This window comes from Phyllostomus discolor, chromosome 3 (genome assembly GCF_004126475.2).
Source record: "Phyllostomus discolor isolate MPI-MPIP mPhyDis1 chromosome 3, mPhyDis1.pri.v3, whole genome shotgun sequence".
Classification (NCBI taxonomy): domain Eukaryota; kingdom Metazoa; phylum Chordata; class Mammalia; order Chiroptera; family Phyllostomidae; genus Phyllostomus; species Phyllostomus discolor.
In genome coordinates this window covers 152,600,193-152,620,348 of record NC_040905.2, presented here as the reverse complement: position 1 = coordinate 152,620,348, position 20,156 = coordinate 152,600,193, and the positions used below count along the sequence as shown (strand labels likewise).

General features: G+C 38.9%; 1 protein-coding gene across 2 annotated transcripts in view; it reads left to right on the top strand.

Moving 5' to 3' along the window:
* SNAPC3 (small nuclear RNA activating complex polypeptide 3) overlaps positions 1-20,156 on the top strand; it is a 45,306-nt gene that overhangs the window by 13,189 nt on the left and 11,961 nt on the right. The window contains exons 4-5 of one of the 2 annotated variants that reach the window (XM_028525395.2): positions 6,888-6,992; positions 8,806-8,955. In XM_028525395.2, the coding sequence (XP_028381196.1) occupies positions 6,888-6,992; positions 8,806-8,955 (255 nt within the window). The remainder of the gene's footprint in view (positions 1-6,887; positions 6,993-8,805; positions 8,956-20,156) is intronic. The other variant, XM_036021572.1, reaches the window with a different exon arrangement.

Genomic DNA, 20,156 nt, shown 5'->3' with positions numbered 1-20,156 from the left:
TATAAATGGAATCATGCAATATTTGTCCTTTTGTTTCTGGCTTATTAGCATGTTTTAAAGGATCATCTGTGCTATAGGATGTATCAGAACTTCATTCCTTTTTATACCTGAATAATATTTGATTGTATGGATGTAACACCTTTTGTTTATCCATTTATCTGTTGGTGGACATTTGGGTTTTTTCCACTTTTGGCTATTGTAAATAATACTGCTGTGAACATTAATGTATAAGTTTGTTTTCAGTTCTTTTCAGTATATACTTAGGAGGAGTATTGCTCAGGCATGTGGTAATCCTATTTTAACTTTGTGAGGAACCACCAAACTGTTTCCCACAGTGACTGCATTATTTTATATTCTCACCAGCAATGCAGGAAGGTTCCAATTTCTCCACATCCTCATCAACATGTCATTATCTGGTTTTTGATAATAACCATCCTAGTGGGTGGGAAATGGTATCTCATTATGGTTTGCATTTGCATTTCCCTAATGATTAGTGATATTGGCAGTCTTTTCATGTGTTTATTGGTTTGTATATCTTCTGTGGAGAAATGTCTATTAAAATTTTTTGTTGATTATTTTTATAAAGATTTAATTTATTTATTTTTAGAGAGGGGAAGGGAGGGAGCAGGAGAGGGAGAGAAACATTAATGTGTGGTTGCCTCTCCAGCGCACCCTACTGGGGACCTGGCCCATATCCCAGGCATGTGCCCTGATTGGGAATGGAACTGATGACCCTTTGGTTTGCAGGCCAGCACTCAATCTACTGAGCCACACCAACCAGGGTTTTGTATATTTTTGATACTAGACCCTTGCCATATATATATATAATGGAAAAATATCTTTTATCATTTTATGGGTTGTCTTTTTGTTCGCTTGATAGTGTGATATACAAAGGTTTTAAAATTTGATGAAATTGAATTTATCTGTTCTTTTATTATCTGTGTAGTTGGTGTCATACTTAAGAAAATATTGTTATATCCAATGCTTGAATATTTTCTCCTATGTTTTGTTTTAAGAGTTCTATGATTGTAGCTCTTAGTTTAAGCCTTTGATCCATTTTGAATTATTTTTATGTATGCTATTAGGTAAAAGTTCAACTTCATTCTTTTACATATGGATATCCACTTTTCTTAGCACAAGTTGAAGAGTGTCCTTTCCTTATTGAATGGTCTTGGAACCTTTGTTGAAAGTTGGTTGCATATTAACTTTATTTCTGAGTTCTCTAGTCCATTGGTCTATATGTCTGTCTTTATCCTGATACCACATTATTTTGATTACTGTAGCTTTTTGTGTTCTTTTTTGAAATTTGGAAATAATAGACTTTCGATTTTGTTCTTTTTCAAAACTGTTTTCAGAATGGGTTTTTCTGTGTTTGCAAAAAAATTGATATTTTGATAGGGATTTCATTGAATCTGTGATCATTTGGGTACTCTGTCACCTTAAGAATATTGGTCTTTCAGTCCATGAGCAGAGATGCAAGTTTTTTTATATAGAAGTCTTCCATGTCTATTGTTAAATTTATTCCTTTCAATGTTATTTTAAATGGAATTGTTTTCTTAATACTTTTTTCAAAAATTATTCATTGCTACTCTATAGAAATACAACTGATTTTTGTGTTTTGGCTTTATATCCTGCAACTTTGTTTAATTTTTTCATTAGTTCTAACAGGGTTTTTTGTGTTAATTCTTCAGGATTTTGTACATAGAAGATTATGCATGTCATGCTTCTGCAAACAGATAATTTTATTTCCGATTCAGTTGCTCACTTGCTCTTTCTTCCTTCTTTCCTTTCTCCCCCCCCCCCCCCCCCCGCCCCTTGTTCTGGTTAGAATTTCTAAAGCTGTGTTGAAAGAAGTGGAAAATACACATTCTTCCATCAGTCTTTCACTGTTGAGTATGATTTTAGTTGTGACTTGTTCACATATGGCCTTTATCATTGTTAAATTCCTTTCTGTTCCTAGTTTTGTTTTGTTTTTTATAGAGTTTTAACATAAAAAGAGAATTGGATTTTGTGAAGTGCTATCTTTCGTGTCAACTGAGATGATGATATGGGTTTTCCCCCATCATTCTGTTAGTGTACTATATATATTATATTGGTTGATTTGTATGTGTCGAACTTATTCTTGATCCTGAACACAAGTTCAGTTTGCTTGTGGTGTATAATGTTAATATGCTGTTGAATTTAGTTTGCTAGTATTTTTTTTAGTTTGGCAATTATATTCATGAGGGGTATTGGCCTGTAGTGTTTTTGTAGTGTCTTTAATTTTGGTGTCAGAGTCTGTTCACCTCTGAATGAGTTAGGAAGTATTTCTTCAACTCTAAAGACTTTTTCAGACTTGGAGAATGATTGGCGTTATTAACTTTCTTTGCTATTTGGTAGAATTCACCAGTGAAGTAATCTAGTCGTGGGCTTTTTTTCTTTGTTAGGAAAGTCAGTCTTGTCTTATACAGATCTATTTAGATTTTCTATTTCTTCTTGAGTCGGTTTTGATTTCATCCTGCTGGCTTCAGGTTTACTTTGCTTTTCTTTTTCTAGTTCACATTTGTTTACAGTTAGGTTATTGATTTCAGATTGTTAAGGTAGACTTTCAGATTGCTACACTCTTTTTTAAGGTAGGTGTTTATAGCTCTAAGTTGTTCTATTTGTACTGCTTTTGCTGTATTTCAGGGGTTTTTATTTTTATTTTTTTTTTTATTTTAGGGTTTTTTAAAAAAGATTTTATTTATTTATTTCTAGAGAGGGGAAGGGAAGGAGAAAGAGAGGGAGAGAACCATCAATGTGTGGTTGCCTCTTGCACACCCCTCATTTGGGACCCAGCCCTGCAACCTAGGCATGTGGCCCTGACTGGGAATTGAACTGGCGGCCCTTTGGTTTGTAGGCTGGCACTCGGTCCATTGAGCCACACCAGCCAAGGCCAAGGTCATATGTTTCTTATGTTTCCTTTTCATTTGTCTCAAAGTATTTTCTAATTTCCCTCGTGGTTTCTTCTTGACCTACTGGTTGTTCGAATGTGTTGGTTAATTTCCACGTATCTAAATTTTCCAGTTTTCCTCTTGTTACTGATTTCAAGTTTCATCAGTTGTGATTGGAAAAGATACTTTTGTCCTGGCCAGGTAGCTCAGTTGGTTAGAGTATCATTCCAGTATGACAAGGTTGCAGGTTTGATCCCTGGTCAAGGCATCTATAAGAGTCAACCAATGAGTTCATAAACAAAGGGAACAACAGTTTGATGTTTCTTTCTCTCTCTCCCTCACCTTTCTCTCCTTCCCTTTCTCCCTTCGTTTCTCTACTTAAAATCAATAAATAAAGTTTTTAAAAATAACTTGTATCATTTTTTAAAAAGATACTTTTTAGTCTTTTAAATTTATGAAGACTTGGTGGTCTATCTGGAGAATCGTTCTTGTGCACTTGAGAAAAATGTGTGTTCTGCTATTGTTGGAGTGTTCTCTATATCTGGTAGGTCTCATTGGTTTATAGTGTTGTTCAGGGCTTCTGTTTCCTTACTAATTTTCTGTCTGATTTTTGTACTCATTGAAATTGAAGTATTGGCGTTTCCAACTAGTAACTGTAGAACTATTTCTCCCTTGGGTTCTGTCAGTTTTTTTCTTCATGTATTGTGGGGTTTTGTTTTAGCTGTATCTATGTTTATAATTACTGTATCTTCTTGCTGGATTGCTCCTTTTACCAATATATGTCCTTCTTTGTCTCTTGTAACCTCTTTTAATTAATTGTCTGTTTTGTCTGACAATAATATAACCACTGCAGCTTTCTTTTGGTTATTACTTGCATGGAGTATCTTTTTCTATCCTTTTACTTTCAGCCTCTTCATGTCTTCATTTCTAAAGTGAAGAAATGAAGGCTGGTGTGACTCAGTGCTTGGAGCATTGTCTTGTAACCAAAGGGTTGCAGGTTCAACGCTGATCCCGGTTTGAGCACGTGCAATCCCCATCTAGGTGTGAACAAAGGCAACCAGTTAACACTTCTCTTACATTGATGTTTCCCTCTCTTCCTTCCTTTCTCTCTAAAAAAAACAAATGAAAATGTTCTCAGGTGAGGATTAAAAAATAATAAAATAAAGTAAATATTTAAATAAAGTTATTCTCTCTTAGGGAACATATATATGGATCAAATTTTTTATCCAGTCTGCCAGTCTTTTGCTTTTTTAATAGGAAAGCTTAGTCCATTTAATTTAAAATGATAACTTCTATTTAGCTGTTTGTATGCCACATATATCTCTGTTCCTCAATTCCCACATTCTTGCCTTTTTTGTATTTAGTTGAATATTTTGCTTCCCTTCTTCTTTCCTTATGTATATGTTCTCCTTATTTTCTTAGTGTTACCTTGGGGATTATAATTAGCATCTTAAAATTATAACAGCCTAGTTTTGATAATAGCAACTTTTAGTTATGTCCGGAAGGATTGACACACTGCTTCTACACATCTGCATCCCTCCCGGTTACATCGTTATTATCACAGGTTACACCTTCATGTATTATGTGTCTGTTAACAAAAATTTATAAGTATTGTTTTGTGCATTTGCTTTAAAAAAAAAAGGATTATAAACCAAAAGTCAGTAACACTGGCTTTCATATTTAGCTGTGTAGTAACCTTTACCAGTATTCTTTATTTCTTCATATGGATTCAAGTTGCCCTCTAAAGCAGGGGTCCCCAACTGGGCCACATAGGAGGTGGGTGGCGGGTGAGCGAGTGAAGCTTCACCTGTATTTACAGCCACTCCCCATTGCTCATATTACCACTTGAGCTCTGCCTCCTGTCAGATTAGCAGCAGCATTAGATTCTCATAGAAGCGTGAACCCTACTGTGAACTGTGCATGAGAGGTCTAGTTTGCACCCTCCTTATGAGAATCTAATGCCTGATGTTCTGAGGTGGAGCTGAGGTGGTGATGCTAGTGCTGGGGAGCAGCTGCAAGTACAGATCATCGTTAGCAGAGAGGTTTGACTGCACAGAGACGATGATAAATCAGTTGCTTGCAGGCTCATATCAAAGCCCTGTCAGTGAGTAGCAAGTGACAATTAAGCTGCATCTGGTGGCAGGCTATAATAAAGCCACCCCCCCCCCCTTTCTCCCATCCCCGTCTGTGGAAAAATTTCTTCCACCAACTGGCCCTTGGTGCCAAAAAGGTTGGGGACCACTGCTCTAAAGTATTTGCATATCAACCAAAGAACTCTCTTTAACATTTCATACAGGGCAAATCTATTGGTAATGAACTCTCTCAAGCTTTTGTTTATCTGAAAATGTCTTAATTAATTTCTCCCTCATTCCTGAAGGATAGTTTTTCTAGGTATAGACTTCCGGGCTGACAGTTTTTTCCCGCATGGCTTTTAATATGTGGTCGCATAGCCTTCTTGTCTACATGGTTTCTGGTGAGAAATTGACCATTAATCTCATTAAGGAGCCTGATTTCTTTTAGCTCTCTCATTTTGTTTTTTTGTTTGTTTGTTTGTTTGTTTGTTGTCATTGAATATATTTAAGACAGTTGATTTAACATCACTGGCTAGTAATTTCAAATCTGGGCTCCTTCAAGGGTGGCTTCTGTCAAAATCTTTTTTTCCTTGTAAATGGGCCATATATTCCTGTTTCTTTGTATGTTTTATAAGTTTTTTGTTGACAACTGGACATTCCAAGTGTGTTTATTACTTGTTGAGGGCTGTAACTGTCTAATTGTGACTTTTCCAGACTATTTTTCCAATATGTGTACTTGCGTGTTGTGTATTATCACTGACGTTTCTGGTTCATTATTTCTGTGGTCAGCCAGTGACCTAAGATTTCCTTAAATGTCTGCTTCTACAAATGAGAACAGGTCCTGTCCATTTAAGTTTTCCAATAGCTACTGTTGCTGAAAGCCATGGCTGGCAGGAGGGTCAAAACCAAGGCAGGTGTCTGCACCAGGCCTTCACAGCATCACTAGACCAACCTAAACACACAACCCCCAATTTTTGGAGTACAGCGTCCCCACTCCCTGTCATGGTATCTCCACATCTGCAGCAAGGCTGAAGAATGGGGAAATCGTAGGTGGTTTACATCCTCTGCTTATTTTTGAAAAATCAGCAGCTTGTCTCTTCATGAAGCAGTACCCTAGTTGATAAAAGTATCTGATCAGGTTCCAGAGTTCTAAAATAGTTTATTCCAATTTCTCTTCCCATCTTATTGATTGCTTTGGTGGAGGGACTGGCTGATCCTTAGGGATTCCTACTTCACCGTTTTGTATGACATCACTCTCACCTGTTTTTAAAACGTCTTTTGCTTCTTTGCCTAACCAGCCCACCCTGGTGGCCCCCATTCTGTAGTTACTAAGCACATGTAAAAGAGAGTGGTGCATTAAAGATGTGACAGTGTTGGAAAAATCAAGAGTTTTAAAGCCAAACAGATCTGTATTTGCATCCTAACTTGCTGGTTTATCTTGGGTACATCTGAACCTTTGAGCTTTAGGTTCGCAGGCCATTGCTTAATCCACTGAGCCATGCCAGCCAGGGTTGAACCTTTGAGCTTCATCTTCATCTGTCAGATGTCTCTCATGATTATATGTGAGGAGGTATAGGGTAAATGTCAATGTAGTATCAACACTAGATATTCCTGATATTCCTTTTTAATCATCAGTTGGTGAGCCCTTTGTGCCAGACATCTTGCTAGATGCTTTATGTACACATTCCCAGCAACAGTTCTGTAAAATAAGTATTTTCAGTGTTTTACAGCAGATGAAAGTAAAACTTAGAGAGGTCCTAACAATTTTCTTGAAGTAGAATTGGAATCAGAATCAGGGCTGTTTGGCCCAGTTATTGCTTATAGCTGTTGCTCGACACTGCCTCTTATCTGAGCCACAGTGTCTGATTTTAAGATCTCTTATTAATTTGTTTTCCTCCCTCAGGAGTCACGTGCTGTGGGGAAAAAGCCTGAAAATCCAGCAGACATGATAGAAGAAGGGGAACTTATCCTATCTGTGAATATCTTGTACCCTGTTATATTTCATAAGGTCAGTAGTAAAACCATTTGGATTTCACAGATAATATGAGTGACTTTTGTCAAATGGTTTAATTATTTGAAGAGCCTTATTCCTAGGGTTCAAAATAAATGCCATCAAATGCTATTTTATCTGGTGTTCTGCTTATATTCTTAAGTTCTTTGTTTTAATAAGGAATATTATAAATAGGACAGGTTTCAAATAATCTGTTGATTAATAGGATTGCAGTTTTAGTGTTAGAATGCATACCCTGGTTTCTGCACTAGAAGCACCTACAAGTATATAGAAACCCACAGTGATTGTAATTATTATCATGTCTTGAGGGTTTGTCTGCCCTAGAAGGAGTGGGGTGACTTTTATTCACCAGTTTAGATTCCATGGGAGGTTGTTTAACTAATGACAGTTCTTCTTTGATGAAAATATTAGAAAGTCCACAGGTCAGGGGTATCTAAGAATTCTTAGGAGGTTCTGATAAAAAGAACTATCTCATACAGAGTGTATGTATTTTTGATTCTTCACATCCATGCCATGAACTTTGATAAGACTTAATTGAAATATTACTGTACATAAACTGTACTTGTGAATAAATAGGTTTTTATGAAGCATCTGGAATATAGCTAATACTAATTGTCTTGTTTGATGAAGATCTCAAATTACCAGACAAACAAAACAAAACCAATAACATGGAACCTCTGGGTTTATAACATTACGGTGGTGAATGGATTGCTTGACTTCAGTGTGGTAACTTCTAGGAAATTTTAAAAGACAGTGCTACAGGTGAAGTTACAGTCCACAGGCTTTTCATTCTAATGTCATTATAATAGCTTCTTGATTATAAATGTTCACTTAAACTAAACAAGTTTTATTGCTACATATCTTAGTTCATTCCAGCTTCTGTAACAAAATGACTCTGACTGGGTAGCTTATAAACAACAGAAGTTTATTTTTGACAGCTTTGGAGGCTGGAAGTCCAAGTTCAGGGTGCCAGCATGATTAGGTTGGGGCTCTTTTCTGGGGTGAAGACTTCACACACTAGAACAGGCTATGGAGCTCTGTGGGATCTCTTTTATAGGAGCATTATCCCACTTATGAGAACACCCTTATGACCCAATTACTTTCCAAGGGCCCCACCTCCTAACACTGTCACTCTGGGTACTAGGATTGCAATATGCAAATTTTGGGCAGACATAAACATTCAGACCATTGGACCAAGTGTCTCAGCTATACCCATAGATTATAATTTACAGAAGTGACCGAGTGACAACACTAGAGACTGCTGCCATTGAAAGAAGATTTTTACTGCTTGTACTTCCTGAGAGAGGGGCTATGCCATGCTGTGGAATGCCATAGGGGAAAGCACCAGTGTCAGGAGGCAGAAAGGAGGGCGGCAAGGGCATAGGCCACAGCCTTTATTAGGATTTCAGCACGAAAGGCAAGGAAAGGCAGAATAAACAGTTTGAGTTGGCTAGTTTGAGAAATTGTAGTGGAATCTGGGGTATAGGGGTTGTCCTTAGTTATCTGTACCTGGTCCTCGATTTAGGATAGATGAAATGTTGGCTTGGTATGTGAGAGTTAGACGAAAGAGCTGGTTTCAAAGTTTAGGGTCTGTATCACAAAGGAGATGTAAACAACTTTGGCCATTAGTTTGGACCTGTAATTAATGAATGTCAAATAGACAAATATAGAATTTAAGAAAACATCAAGCACCAAGTTATGGGGATAACTTAAATCAAGAAAACCAGTAACAATTCATATCTGATCAAATTGGATAGTTTAACTGCTTGTCTCTAAGTGTCCCCTTATTTATCTACTGTTTAATTTTTAGCACAAGGAACACAAACCATACCAGACGATGCTGGTATTGGGCAGTCAGAAGCTCACGGAACTAAGGGATTCAATTTGCTGTGTCAGTGACCTCCAGATTGGTGGGGAATTCAGCAATACGCCTGACCAAGCCCCTGAGCACATCAGCAAAGTAAGATTTTTTTGTTTACCCCACTAAAGCAAGGGGAAATAATTATAATAAGCCAAGGAAGTAATGGTTACTCTAGCATGCTTTTTTCTTTTATTTTCAAAAAATATATTTTATTGATTATGCTATCACAGTTGTCCCATTTTCCCCCCTTTATTCCCCTCTGCCCTGCACACCCCCTCCCATCTGTATCCCCCCCTTTAGTTCATGTCTGTGGGTTGTGCATATAAGTCCTTTCCTTTGGCTTCTACATTTCCTTTACTATTCTTAACCTTCCCCTATTTTCTACCTACCATCTGTGCTACTTGTTCTCTGTACCTTTTCCCCCCCTCTCCCACTGATAACCCTCCATGTGATCTCAGTTTCTGTGATTCTGTTCCTATTCTAGTTGTTTGCTTTGTTTGTTTGTTTGTTTGTTAGGTTCAGTTGTTAATACCTGTGAGTTTGTGGTCATTTTACTGTTCATAGTTTTGATCTTCTTTTTCTTAGATAAATCTCTTTAACATTTCGTGTAATAAGGGCTGGATGATGATGAACTCCTTTCACTTGACCTTATCTGAGAAGCACTTTACCTGCCCTTCCATTCTCAATGATAGCTTTGCTGTATAGAACAATCCTGGATATAGATCGTTGCCTTTCATGACTTGGAATACTTCTTTCCAGTCCCTTCTTGCCTGCAAGGTTTCTTTTAAGAAATCAGCTGATAGTCTATGGCAACTCCTTTGTAGGTAACTGTCTCCTTTTCTCTTGCTGCTTTTAAGATTCACTCCTTATCTTTAATCTTGGCTAATGTAATTATGATGTGTCATGGTGTGTTCCTCCTTGGGTCCAACTTGTTTGGGACTCCCTGAGCTTCCTGGACTTCCTGAAAGCCTATTTCCTTTGACAGATTGGGGAAGTTCTCCCTTGTTATTCAAATACGTTTTCAATTTCTTAGTCCTCCACTTCTGGCACCCCTATGATTTGGATGTTGGAAAATTTAAAGATGTCCTGGAGATTCCTAAGCTTCTCATTTTTTTGAATTCTTGTCTCTTCATTCTTTTCTGGTTGAATGTTTCTTTCTTCCCTCTGCTCCAAACCATTGATTTGAGTCCTGGTTTCCTTCCCGTCACTGTTGGTTCCCTGTAGATTTTTCTTTATTTCACATAATGCAACCTTCATTGCTTCCTGGGTCTTTTTTATGCTGTTGAAGTACCAGGTGAGTTCCTGGGGCATCCTGACAACCAGTGTTTTGAACTGTGTATGTGATAGGTTGGCTATCTCTTCATTGCTTAGTTGTATTTTTTCTGGTTCTTTGAACTTTTTTTTTTTTTTGGTTTTTTGTTTGTTTGTTTGTTTTTTGTCTTAGCACGCCTGTTATGTAGAAAGGGGTGGAGCCCTAGATGTTCACCAGGCCAGGGCAACCCATGCTGCTGCATTGTGATGATGTTGTATGTGGGGAAGGGGTCCAAGAGGGAGCAATGGTGCTTGCTCCTGTCTCTACTAGATTTCAGTCGCTTCCCCTGCGTTCCCCAAGCAAATTGGGTCCTTCTTGTGCTGATTCCCAGTGGGTGGGTTTGTATACATTCTAGGACCCTGTGGGTCTCTCCAATGAACTCTCCTGTGTGGCTGGGAGTATCTCCTAGCACCTCAACCCCCACAGGTGTTTTCAATCAGAGGTTTGAGGCTTTATGTCCTTAAGCTGGAACCCTGGGTTGCGTAGTCTGTCTCGCTCCCCAGTTGTCCCTCCTGGTTTATCTAGACACGAATGTAGGACTGCCCAGTCTGCAAGCCACCGCCTTGCCCGGTCTGCCAGCTGCCACCTTATTCTCCCTGTCCTTTAGCCACAGCCTCGTTTTTAGTCCTCTCCGCCCAGTTGCCTGTCTCCTCCCCTCCTACCAGTCTGGATGAATGTTTCTTCTTTCAACCAAGGAGGTAAAGAAGAAACCTCCTTGGTTGTCAGACTTCTATACAGTTCAATTTTCTGTCAGTTCTGGTTGTTTTTTACTTTTTAAATTGTTGTTGTCCTTCTTTTGTTGTTCGAGGAGGCAATGTGTCTACCTATGCCTCCATTTTGTCCAGAAGTTCCACTTTCTTCTTTTATACCATTCCCTCAAAGCCTGCCTCGTCCCTGTTCTTTATCATCAAGACTTTTTCAAAGATTAGGCTATACTAAATTTTGATTTCCTCATATCCTATTCATTTTCAGCTATTGTTTGTATGCTCTTCTTCAGAGATCATAGAAACCACCTAACTGTTTAATTCATTGATCTCTTTTCCACGTTGATACAATTTGATTTCTCTTAGCATTTGAATTTGCTGTTCAGTCTCTCTTCTTTCAAACTCTGTATGAGTTTGTCATAATTGCCCCCCAGCAAAGGTTGGAGTCTACTGGAGAATTTCACTGCCCATAGAAGGACCTGTTCAATTCATGGATCAATACCAAACAGGTACAGAACAGTCGCTGCTAGTGTTTCCCAGGGTGATGCTCTCTAAAAAACCCTACATACTCACTCGGTAAGTATGGAAAGGAGCAGAATGATAGGCTGGCTACCCACTAACATTTTAGAAGGGATCTCTTGCCCGGTAAAGTAGTAGAGCCTTGATCCTTCTGAATTTCATCATGAGCAAGCTCGAGCTAACTGTGTTACCTGGTACAAGTAGCAGAGGCCCTCAGATTTACTGGCCCACCTAAGAGGGGCAGCATCTCCTGTAGAACAGTAAAAAAATACTTGGATCAAGCAGAATGGAGATAGAGTATGGGTGAGAGCCATCTTAGTCCCTGTTTTTGCTGGTTCCTGTGACAGCAGGCACGTAAATGCCATAACTTAGGTTTTACCTTAGTTGTTCTTATTTTGATTATTCTCCTGATCTTTCTCCCAGTTTTCATGGTTTTAGGTATACTCAAAATCTTTGTTTATCTCTCTCTGTAGCCACATTCTCTCCTGATTTCCAAACCATCATTTTAAGTCCCACTGGACATTTCTACTTAGCCTCAGTGCTGCCTGGAATTTTACTGCATTTTGTGGTCTATTCACACTGCCCTTTTTCAAAGCAATTGTTTTCTTCTTTCTGAAACTGCCAACATTCTTCCCTCTTGGCTTACCTGTAGCTACTTATTTCACGGAGAAATAGAGTTATCAGAAAAGAATTTTCCATCACCTCTCACCCACGTTTACCCATCTGCCCATGTACCCTCCCTTCCTATCCATTAACAATAAATGTACCAAACTGGGTGCCATGTAAGGCCAGTCTGTGTGTCCCCTGGATTCCACCCCTGATTACATAACCAAAGACTCTTTTCTTATAATTATCCCCTTTTGTCCTTGCATCATCAATTTTTTTATTCTGTCAGCTCTCCCATTATTATAAGAAGGTCCTGTAATATATCCCCCATCCTGATACCACTTCTTGACAGCTTATCTTCCTCCTGCTAATGGTGTTCCCCAACATTCCACCCAAATCCCTTTACTGATGCCACCACAGACTTAGTTCTCACCTTACTTGACTTCTTGTCAGCGTGTGATACAATCAAACATTCCTTTCTTTTTGAAACACTTTCTTTACTTGGCTTTTAGGGCATTATACCCACTCAATTTTCCTCCTCTCTGACAGACTTTCAATTCCTTTGCTGAATGCTTCTCATCTTTCTGACTTACACATGTTGTTAAGCCAAATAAATCAACTTTCAGACTTCTCCTCTGTGTATACTCCTTAGGTGGTCTTGTCCAGATTCACAGCTATAAATACTAGGGTTCCCAGATGCACATATCCAATCCCAACATCCTCTCTGAACTCCGGACTTACATATCCAACAGCTTCCTATGCAGTTTTTATCAAATATCTAATAGCCATCTCAAACTTAATATTTTCAAAAACAAACTATAACCCTGAGCCCCTATGGCTCTGCTGGTTGGGCGTTGCCCTGCAAAGTGAAAGCTGGCCAGTTCAGTTCCAGGTCAGGGCACATGCCTGCTTTGCGGGTTCCATCCCCATGGGGGTATGTAGGATAGGCAACCAATCGATGTTTCTTTCCTCTTTTTCCCTTCATTCTGTCTCTAAAAATAAATAAAATCTTTTAAAAATTTAAAAGCAAACTCTAGCTCTTTCTTCATCCTCAAATGTATACCTTCCCCAGGTCTTCATCTCAGTGAATTTGCCCATTGTGCACCTGGTTACATACGCTAAAAACCTTGGAGTGATCCTTGCCTCCTTTTGTTCCCACATTGAAGGCCGAAGTAGAGTACTTCGGCTCTACTTTTTTTTTTTTCTTACAGATTTTATTTATTTATTTTTTAAGAGGGAAAGGGAGGGAGAAAGAGAGGGACAGAAACATCAGTGTGTGGTTGCCTCTCGCACACCCCCTACTAGAGATCTGGTCCGCAACCCAGGCATGTGTCCTGATTGGGGATCTAATTGGTGACCTTTTGATTTGCAGGCCAGCACTCAACCACTGAGCCACACCAGCCAGGGCTATATTGTATTTCAAAATACATTTAGGTTCTGCCTGTGCCTTGCTGGCCCTTTCCAGGTACCATCATCTCTTGCCCATACTGCTGTAATAGCCTGCTGACAGGGCTTACTGCTGCCTCTCCACACTTCTGTTTATCCTCTCAGCCAGAATGACATTTCTACAGTATCAGTGAGATCTGCAGAGGCTTCCTCTTTTATCTAGAATAAAATATAGGTCCTGATTGTGGTCTTCATAATGTCCGTTATCTGATCCTTTCTGCCTTCCAACTTCATATCCTAACACCCTCTCATCAGTTGTTGCCTTCAGGCACACTGCCGTCCTTGCTGATTCTCACATATACTAAGCAAGCTTCTCCTGTTCAGAGCCTTCATATCTTTTCTCACCTTAGAATGTTCTTTACCCCGATATTCAGGTGGCTCATTCCTTTGTTTCTTCCTGCACTCATGTCACCTTGACAGAGAGGTCTTTCCCTACAGCATCCAGATTGGTATTCTCTTCCCCTGTCATGCTGTCATTTTCTTTCTTTTTTATTTTCTTTTTTTTAACTGTAGTTTGCATTCAATTCTATTTTGTATTAATTTCAGGTGAATAGCACAGCAGATAGATATTCATATGGGTTACAAAGTGTTCCCTCTGATAATTCAGGTGCCCACCTGGCACCATACGCAGTTATTACAGTGTTATTGACTATATCCCTGTGCTGTGCTTTACATCCTTGTGCTTGCTTTGTAACTACCAATTGTACTTCTTAATCCCTTCCCCTTATTTTACCCTGCCCCCAACACCCATCCCCCCAGGTGCCCATCAGTTTATTCTAAGTATATTTCAGTTTTATTTATTTGTTTATTTTGTTCTTTAGATTTCACATATAAGTGATATCATATGGTATGTGTCTTTCTATGTCTGGCTTATTTCATTTAGCTGAACACCCTGTAGATCTATTCATGCTGTCGCAAATAGCAAGATTTAATTCTTTTTATGGTTGAGTGATATTCCACTGAGTGTATGTACCACAGCATTTTTATCCATTCACCTATTGATGGGCACTTGAGCTGCCTCCATATCTTGGCAATTGTAAACAATGCCACAGTGAGCACAGGGACGCATATGTGCTTTTGAATGAGTGTTTTGGGTTCTGATATATACCCAGATGTCAAATCACTGGGTCATAAGGCAGTTCCATTTTTAATTTTTTGAGGAACCTCTGTAGTATATTTTTCTTAATGGCACTTATCACTACCTGACATCATTATATATTTGTCTGTCTTCCTTAACTTGAATATAAACTCTGAGGATAGGAGTTTGGTTTTGTTCAGTGATGTATATATCTATCTTTGATGATGTGTGGCACAGAGGAAGTCCCCAAATAGTTGTCGAATAAGTGAATGAACCACAGAAACCTCAAGTTCACTGTTTAAATTAAAATAAATTCATTATTCTATCACCTCCCCTTTTCTTCAGGTAATACTCTCCCTTTGTATTCCTGTTTATTCTGCCATAATAGCTCCAAACTCTTGTTTTTTGCCATATATTTTAGTAAGAGGCTTCGTAACTGTTTTTCCCATCTTTAGTCCTTCCTGTACAAACCACCCAAGCTGCCTTTCAAAAACAAAACAAACACCAAGAGTGAATCTTGGGGTAAACTATGGACTTTGGGTGATTATGATGTTTCAGTGTAGGTTCATCCTTGATAACAAATATATCATTCTGGTGAATGATGTTGATACGGGGGAGGCTTTGATGTGTGGAGGCAGGTACAGAAAATATCTGTACCTCTGTCTCAATGTGTTGTGAATCTGAAACTGTTCTAAAAAAAAAAAGTCTTTAAAAAGAAATCAGTTGTGTCATTCTTCAGTCTGAAAACCTCAGTGGATCTCCATTGCCTGTAGTCTGGACTCCTTAGGCTGACATCTAAGGCCTTTTGTAGTGATGAGTCCCACCTTAACGTTTCATACTATTCACCCTTGTTTTTTCACCTTGTGCTTCAGCCACAAATGAATGTGTTTGTCTTCCTCAAGCATACCATACCTTTTTGTGCCTCTCTGTGTTCGGGCATGGTGGGAAGCCCTTCCCTTCCTTTATCCCGCTGGTGAATTCACATTCATATTTCCAAACCTAGCTCAAAACTCACTTACTGTATATAGTTTTTCCTGACTCTCCTCTCTTTGCCACTCTGGCACCATCTCATTTGTTTACTGCAGTGCTTATAATAACATCCTGAAACTGTTTGGTGTGCCTCTCTGCCCCCCGGGCTAGCTGAGCTCCTGTCTTTTCAGTAACTGGCATGGAGACCAGCCGGCATCAAGACTCACACACAGATTTCACTCCAGAGTTGTTGAATTTGTCGAAATGGTTTTAAGATATTTGGGTTCTTCAGGTTTGCTGTCTCAGTGCTCTTGGTGATAAATATTAGAATTGAAGAGAAATAAGTAAAATTTTAAGGCTGTAGGCAGACCAGGAAATAAGAGTTTGTTTGTTTTTATTAAAGAAGAAGCAATCTGCAAAATTCCTCAAGTCTACAAAAAAAAACACCCTGTAACTATAAAGTTTATAAGATCAATTTAATAAAAAAATATCTGAATTCATTCTTCTGATTCCAATTATGTCACCACTGCTTAAAATGGTTTGTGTCAGATCTGGGATTGGTCTTAGTTCGAGGAACCCTAGGGAGTATTTTCAGCTGGACTGGGTTGGTTTTTGTTTTGTGTATCAGTGCTGATGCCTTCAGCAGCTTTCTGATGGGGCTACATAACCTGTCACCCTGTTTTAATGTTTACATATTGGTCATTACAGTGTTTCTGCCTCCTCCGTCTATTAAAATAATATCTTTGATTAATGAGCATTTACCATGTACTAAACGTACAACATTCTCTCTTTGGAAAGAATGACCATTTTACAGGTAAGAAAAAGGTGGGTTGGAGCACTGTCATGACTTGGCTGTGTTCATTGGCAATGGTGGAGGCTGGATTCAGACCCTTGTCAACTTGCCTTCAAAGCCCCTTGTACTTTCTTTGCCTAGTTGTCGTTATGCCTCGCTTGAGACTGTGTTTTCCCTACCCTTTTGTTTACTTGGTACACAGGCTTTCAGTTTTAACTTGGAAAATTTTAAACATACACACAAAGAAAAGAACAATATAATGAGCCCTTATGTTCCTATCACCCACCTTCAACAGTTCTCAGCGTTTTGCCAGAATATTTTACTTTTTCACACCTTGCCAATTTACACGCCTAACAAAATGGAAGTCCTTAAATTATGCTTTTATAAAAATATATATTTTTTATTTTAAAAGATTTTATTTATTTATTTAAGATTTATTTCTTTATTTTTAGAGAGGGAAGGGAGGGAGAAAGAGAGAGAGAGAAACATCAATGTGCAGTTGCTGGGTCCCGTGGCCTGCAGCCCAGGCATGTGCTCTAACTGGGAATTGAACCTGTGATGCTTTAGTTCGCAGCCTGCGCTCAATCCACTGAGCTGTGCCAGCCAGGGCTAAAAATATTTTTTATTTTTTTTTATTTTTAGAGAGGGGAAAGGGAGGGAGAATGAGAGGGAGTGAAACATCAATGTGTGGTTGCATCTCGCATGTCCTCTATTGGGGACCTGGCCCACAACACAGGCATGTGCCCTGCCTGGGAATTGAACCAGTGAACTGTTGGTTCCCAGGCCAGCACTCAATCCACTGAGCCACACCAGCCAAGGCTATAATGCTTTTTTTTGACAGGGAGTTATTTGGCATGTATTTCACTGGTAGTCATGGAACAAATTAGTAAAATGCAGTTCTTGTAGTTGAGGAAATGAACATCTTTATTTCAGCCAGTAAATAAGACTTTTGAATAAAATACTTTAATTAATTTGGTATCTGGGAGGACTAGGAAAGTTGGGCCAGTATATTTAAGTCTCATTTCTTAAAAAAGCAAAAAATATATATATTTATTTATTTTTAGAGAGAGGAGAAGGAAGAAAGAGGGAAACAGCCATCCATGTGTGAGAGATACATGAATCGGTTGCCTCTTGTACACCCCCTACTGGGCACCTGGCCCACAACCCAGGCATGTGCCCTGATGGAATCAAACCAGAGATCTTTCAGTTTGCAGGCAACCCACTGAACCACACTTGCCAGGGCTATTTTAAATTTATTTCAGTTGTATTTTTTCCATTACTGTTTATCCCCCTTATACTTCCATCCCCCTGGCAGTTGCTGAACTGTTGTCCATGAATCATTTTTCTTTTTTGCTTTGTCCTTCCACCCCCAACCCAGCCCTCCATAGCTGCCTGCCTGCTCTCTATGAGTCCAAATATCTTTTAACAACTTATGTCTAAAATATGGTTTGCTAACATTTGTTTTGGAGTATAGTAGTTCAAGAATGGAATCATTTAAAAATATATGCATATAAAATAGTACTACTGTTCTTAGCTTAAGTTTGTTTTTAAGATTTATTTATTTCCTTTCAGAGAGAGGAGAAAGGAGGGAGAAAGAGAGGGAGAGAAACATCAATGTGTGAGAGATACTTCGATTGGTTGCCTCTCACACACCCCCATCTGGGGATCTGGCCCACAACCCAGGCATGTACCCTGACTGGAAATTAAACCAGCAGCAACCCTTTTGGTTCTGAGCCACACCAGCCAGGGCTTGGCTTAAGTTTTTTTTCAATGGTTCCTTATTTAAAAAAAAAAAGATTTATTTATTTATATTTAGAGAGAGGAGAAGGGAGGGAGAAAGAGAGGGAGAGAAACATCAGTATGAGAGAGAAACATTGGTTGGTTGCTTCCCACATGCACCCTGACCGGGGACTGAACCTGTAACCCAGACACAGGCCCTGACCCAGTAATAAACCAGTGGCATTTCACTTTGTGGAATGATGCCCAACCAACTGAGCCATATCAGTCAGGGCAGTTCGGCATGTTTTAATGTCTGATTCTATTGATCTTTTTTACATGACTGTGACAAGTTTTTTGTTGTTGTTAATAATCTCTTAAGACTTTTGCTTAGAGGCGCACTTAAGAAAGTACTTTGTAGACTTCTTATAAATAAAGCCTTGGTATAGGAAAATGGTAACATAAATTCGAGTTGTAAAAATTTCCTTACCCAAGCTTCTCCAGCACTCTGTCCCATTACCACTTTCCTCACAGCAGATCCTAGGAATGTCTCTGTAGTTCCAACATAGCCTATCTCAGTGGTAGTGGAGTATAAATGGCCAGCTGATGCCTAAAATTATATATAACTGATGACTGTGTTCAGATGATCATGTTAGTTATTGATAGTTACTTTGTTTATAAAATGGAAATACTACCCATAGACTCGGGTTATATTAGATTAATAACAGAAATAGCTTCTTACACTAGTTTTCCCATGTTGGTTGGTCGATGCTCTGCTCTCACCCCCTGTGGGAACATTGTCAGCTAAACTAGCTGACAGAATAGGGAAACTAGTTAGTATCACTGGTTACCATTAAAATGAAAATTACTTGTATTGAGATTATTCATATCTTCTTAACCATTTGTATACTGAGACGAGGAAAAGTTTTTAATGGGTGATAGGATTTATATGGAAAAGGTTTTTGTTATTTTAAAGTTCCCCTTCTAATTTAGTTATGTCAAAGCATTAAGTTGCCTAATTACTTAAAATGAAGTTCTATAGATACACTTTTTCTTTCAGAACCTTTATGTTGGGCCCAAGCAGACCTCTTTGAAGGTTCAGAAGTATATTCAGTGACAGATTTTGAGTTTTAACAGCAGCTAGACATGGCATTATGGTACATTATATCCTTTTATCTCTGCATTCATCTGGGAAGAAGGTAATGGCTTTACTCATGTTCTACAGAAATATGAGAAAAAGTGGGTCAGGGAGATTTAGTGAGGTGACCAAGGAAAAACAGCAAAACCAGCCTTAGAAGGGTGTCTAACACCAATGCCAGATGATCTATAAATGGGGGAACAAAGACAACTAAGAAAAAAACAGAAGCTTTATCGAAGTAGCAGAGAAATTAGATTATTTTAAGGTAAAATTATTTTAATATCTGAAGCTTATATATCTTTTATAGTTCATACTGCTTTTGGTTCTCATCACAGCCCTGTATCACAGCATGCCAGGTGTTCTGATTTTACAGGTAAGGAAACAGGTCCAAGGAGGAAGTGTAGGTTCAGGAAAGGAAAACAGGTCTTTTTAACCCTCTTCCAGGGGCTTAATTTTAAGCATATGGTGAAAGACAAGTCTAACAGAGTGGTTCTCAGCATTGGGTGCATGTTTTAATCTCTTGGGGAGCTTGGAACGACACTGGTGCCTGAGCCACATCCTTAGAGAGTCTCATTTAATGCATCTGAGGTGAGACTTGGTCTTTGATGTTTTTGTGACTCTGTTATGTGGTCAGGATTAAAAGCCATCCCTCTGATGGAAAGTCTGATAGACTGAGAGGTAAGAAACCTAAGGATTCAGACCAGTTGTGTGGCTACTATGGTACTCTGGGCCAGATTGCTTGAATAAGACTAGAAAATCACATTCTGCCTTGAAAATTTTTAAAAATGACAGATAAACATAGTTCCATGATTAGTGTTGTTAACACAGAGGAAACACCAAAGATATGACTGTTTAGTTTTTAGTCCAGTATCTGAAATAATGCCCTGGCTGGTGCAGCTCAGTGGATTGAGTGCTGGTCTGAGAACCAAAGTGTCACTGGTTCCATTCCCAGTCAGGGCACATGCCTGGGTTGTGAGCCAGGTCCCCAGTAGGGGGCATGCAAGCGGCAAAACACACTT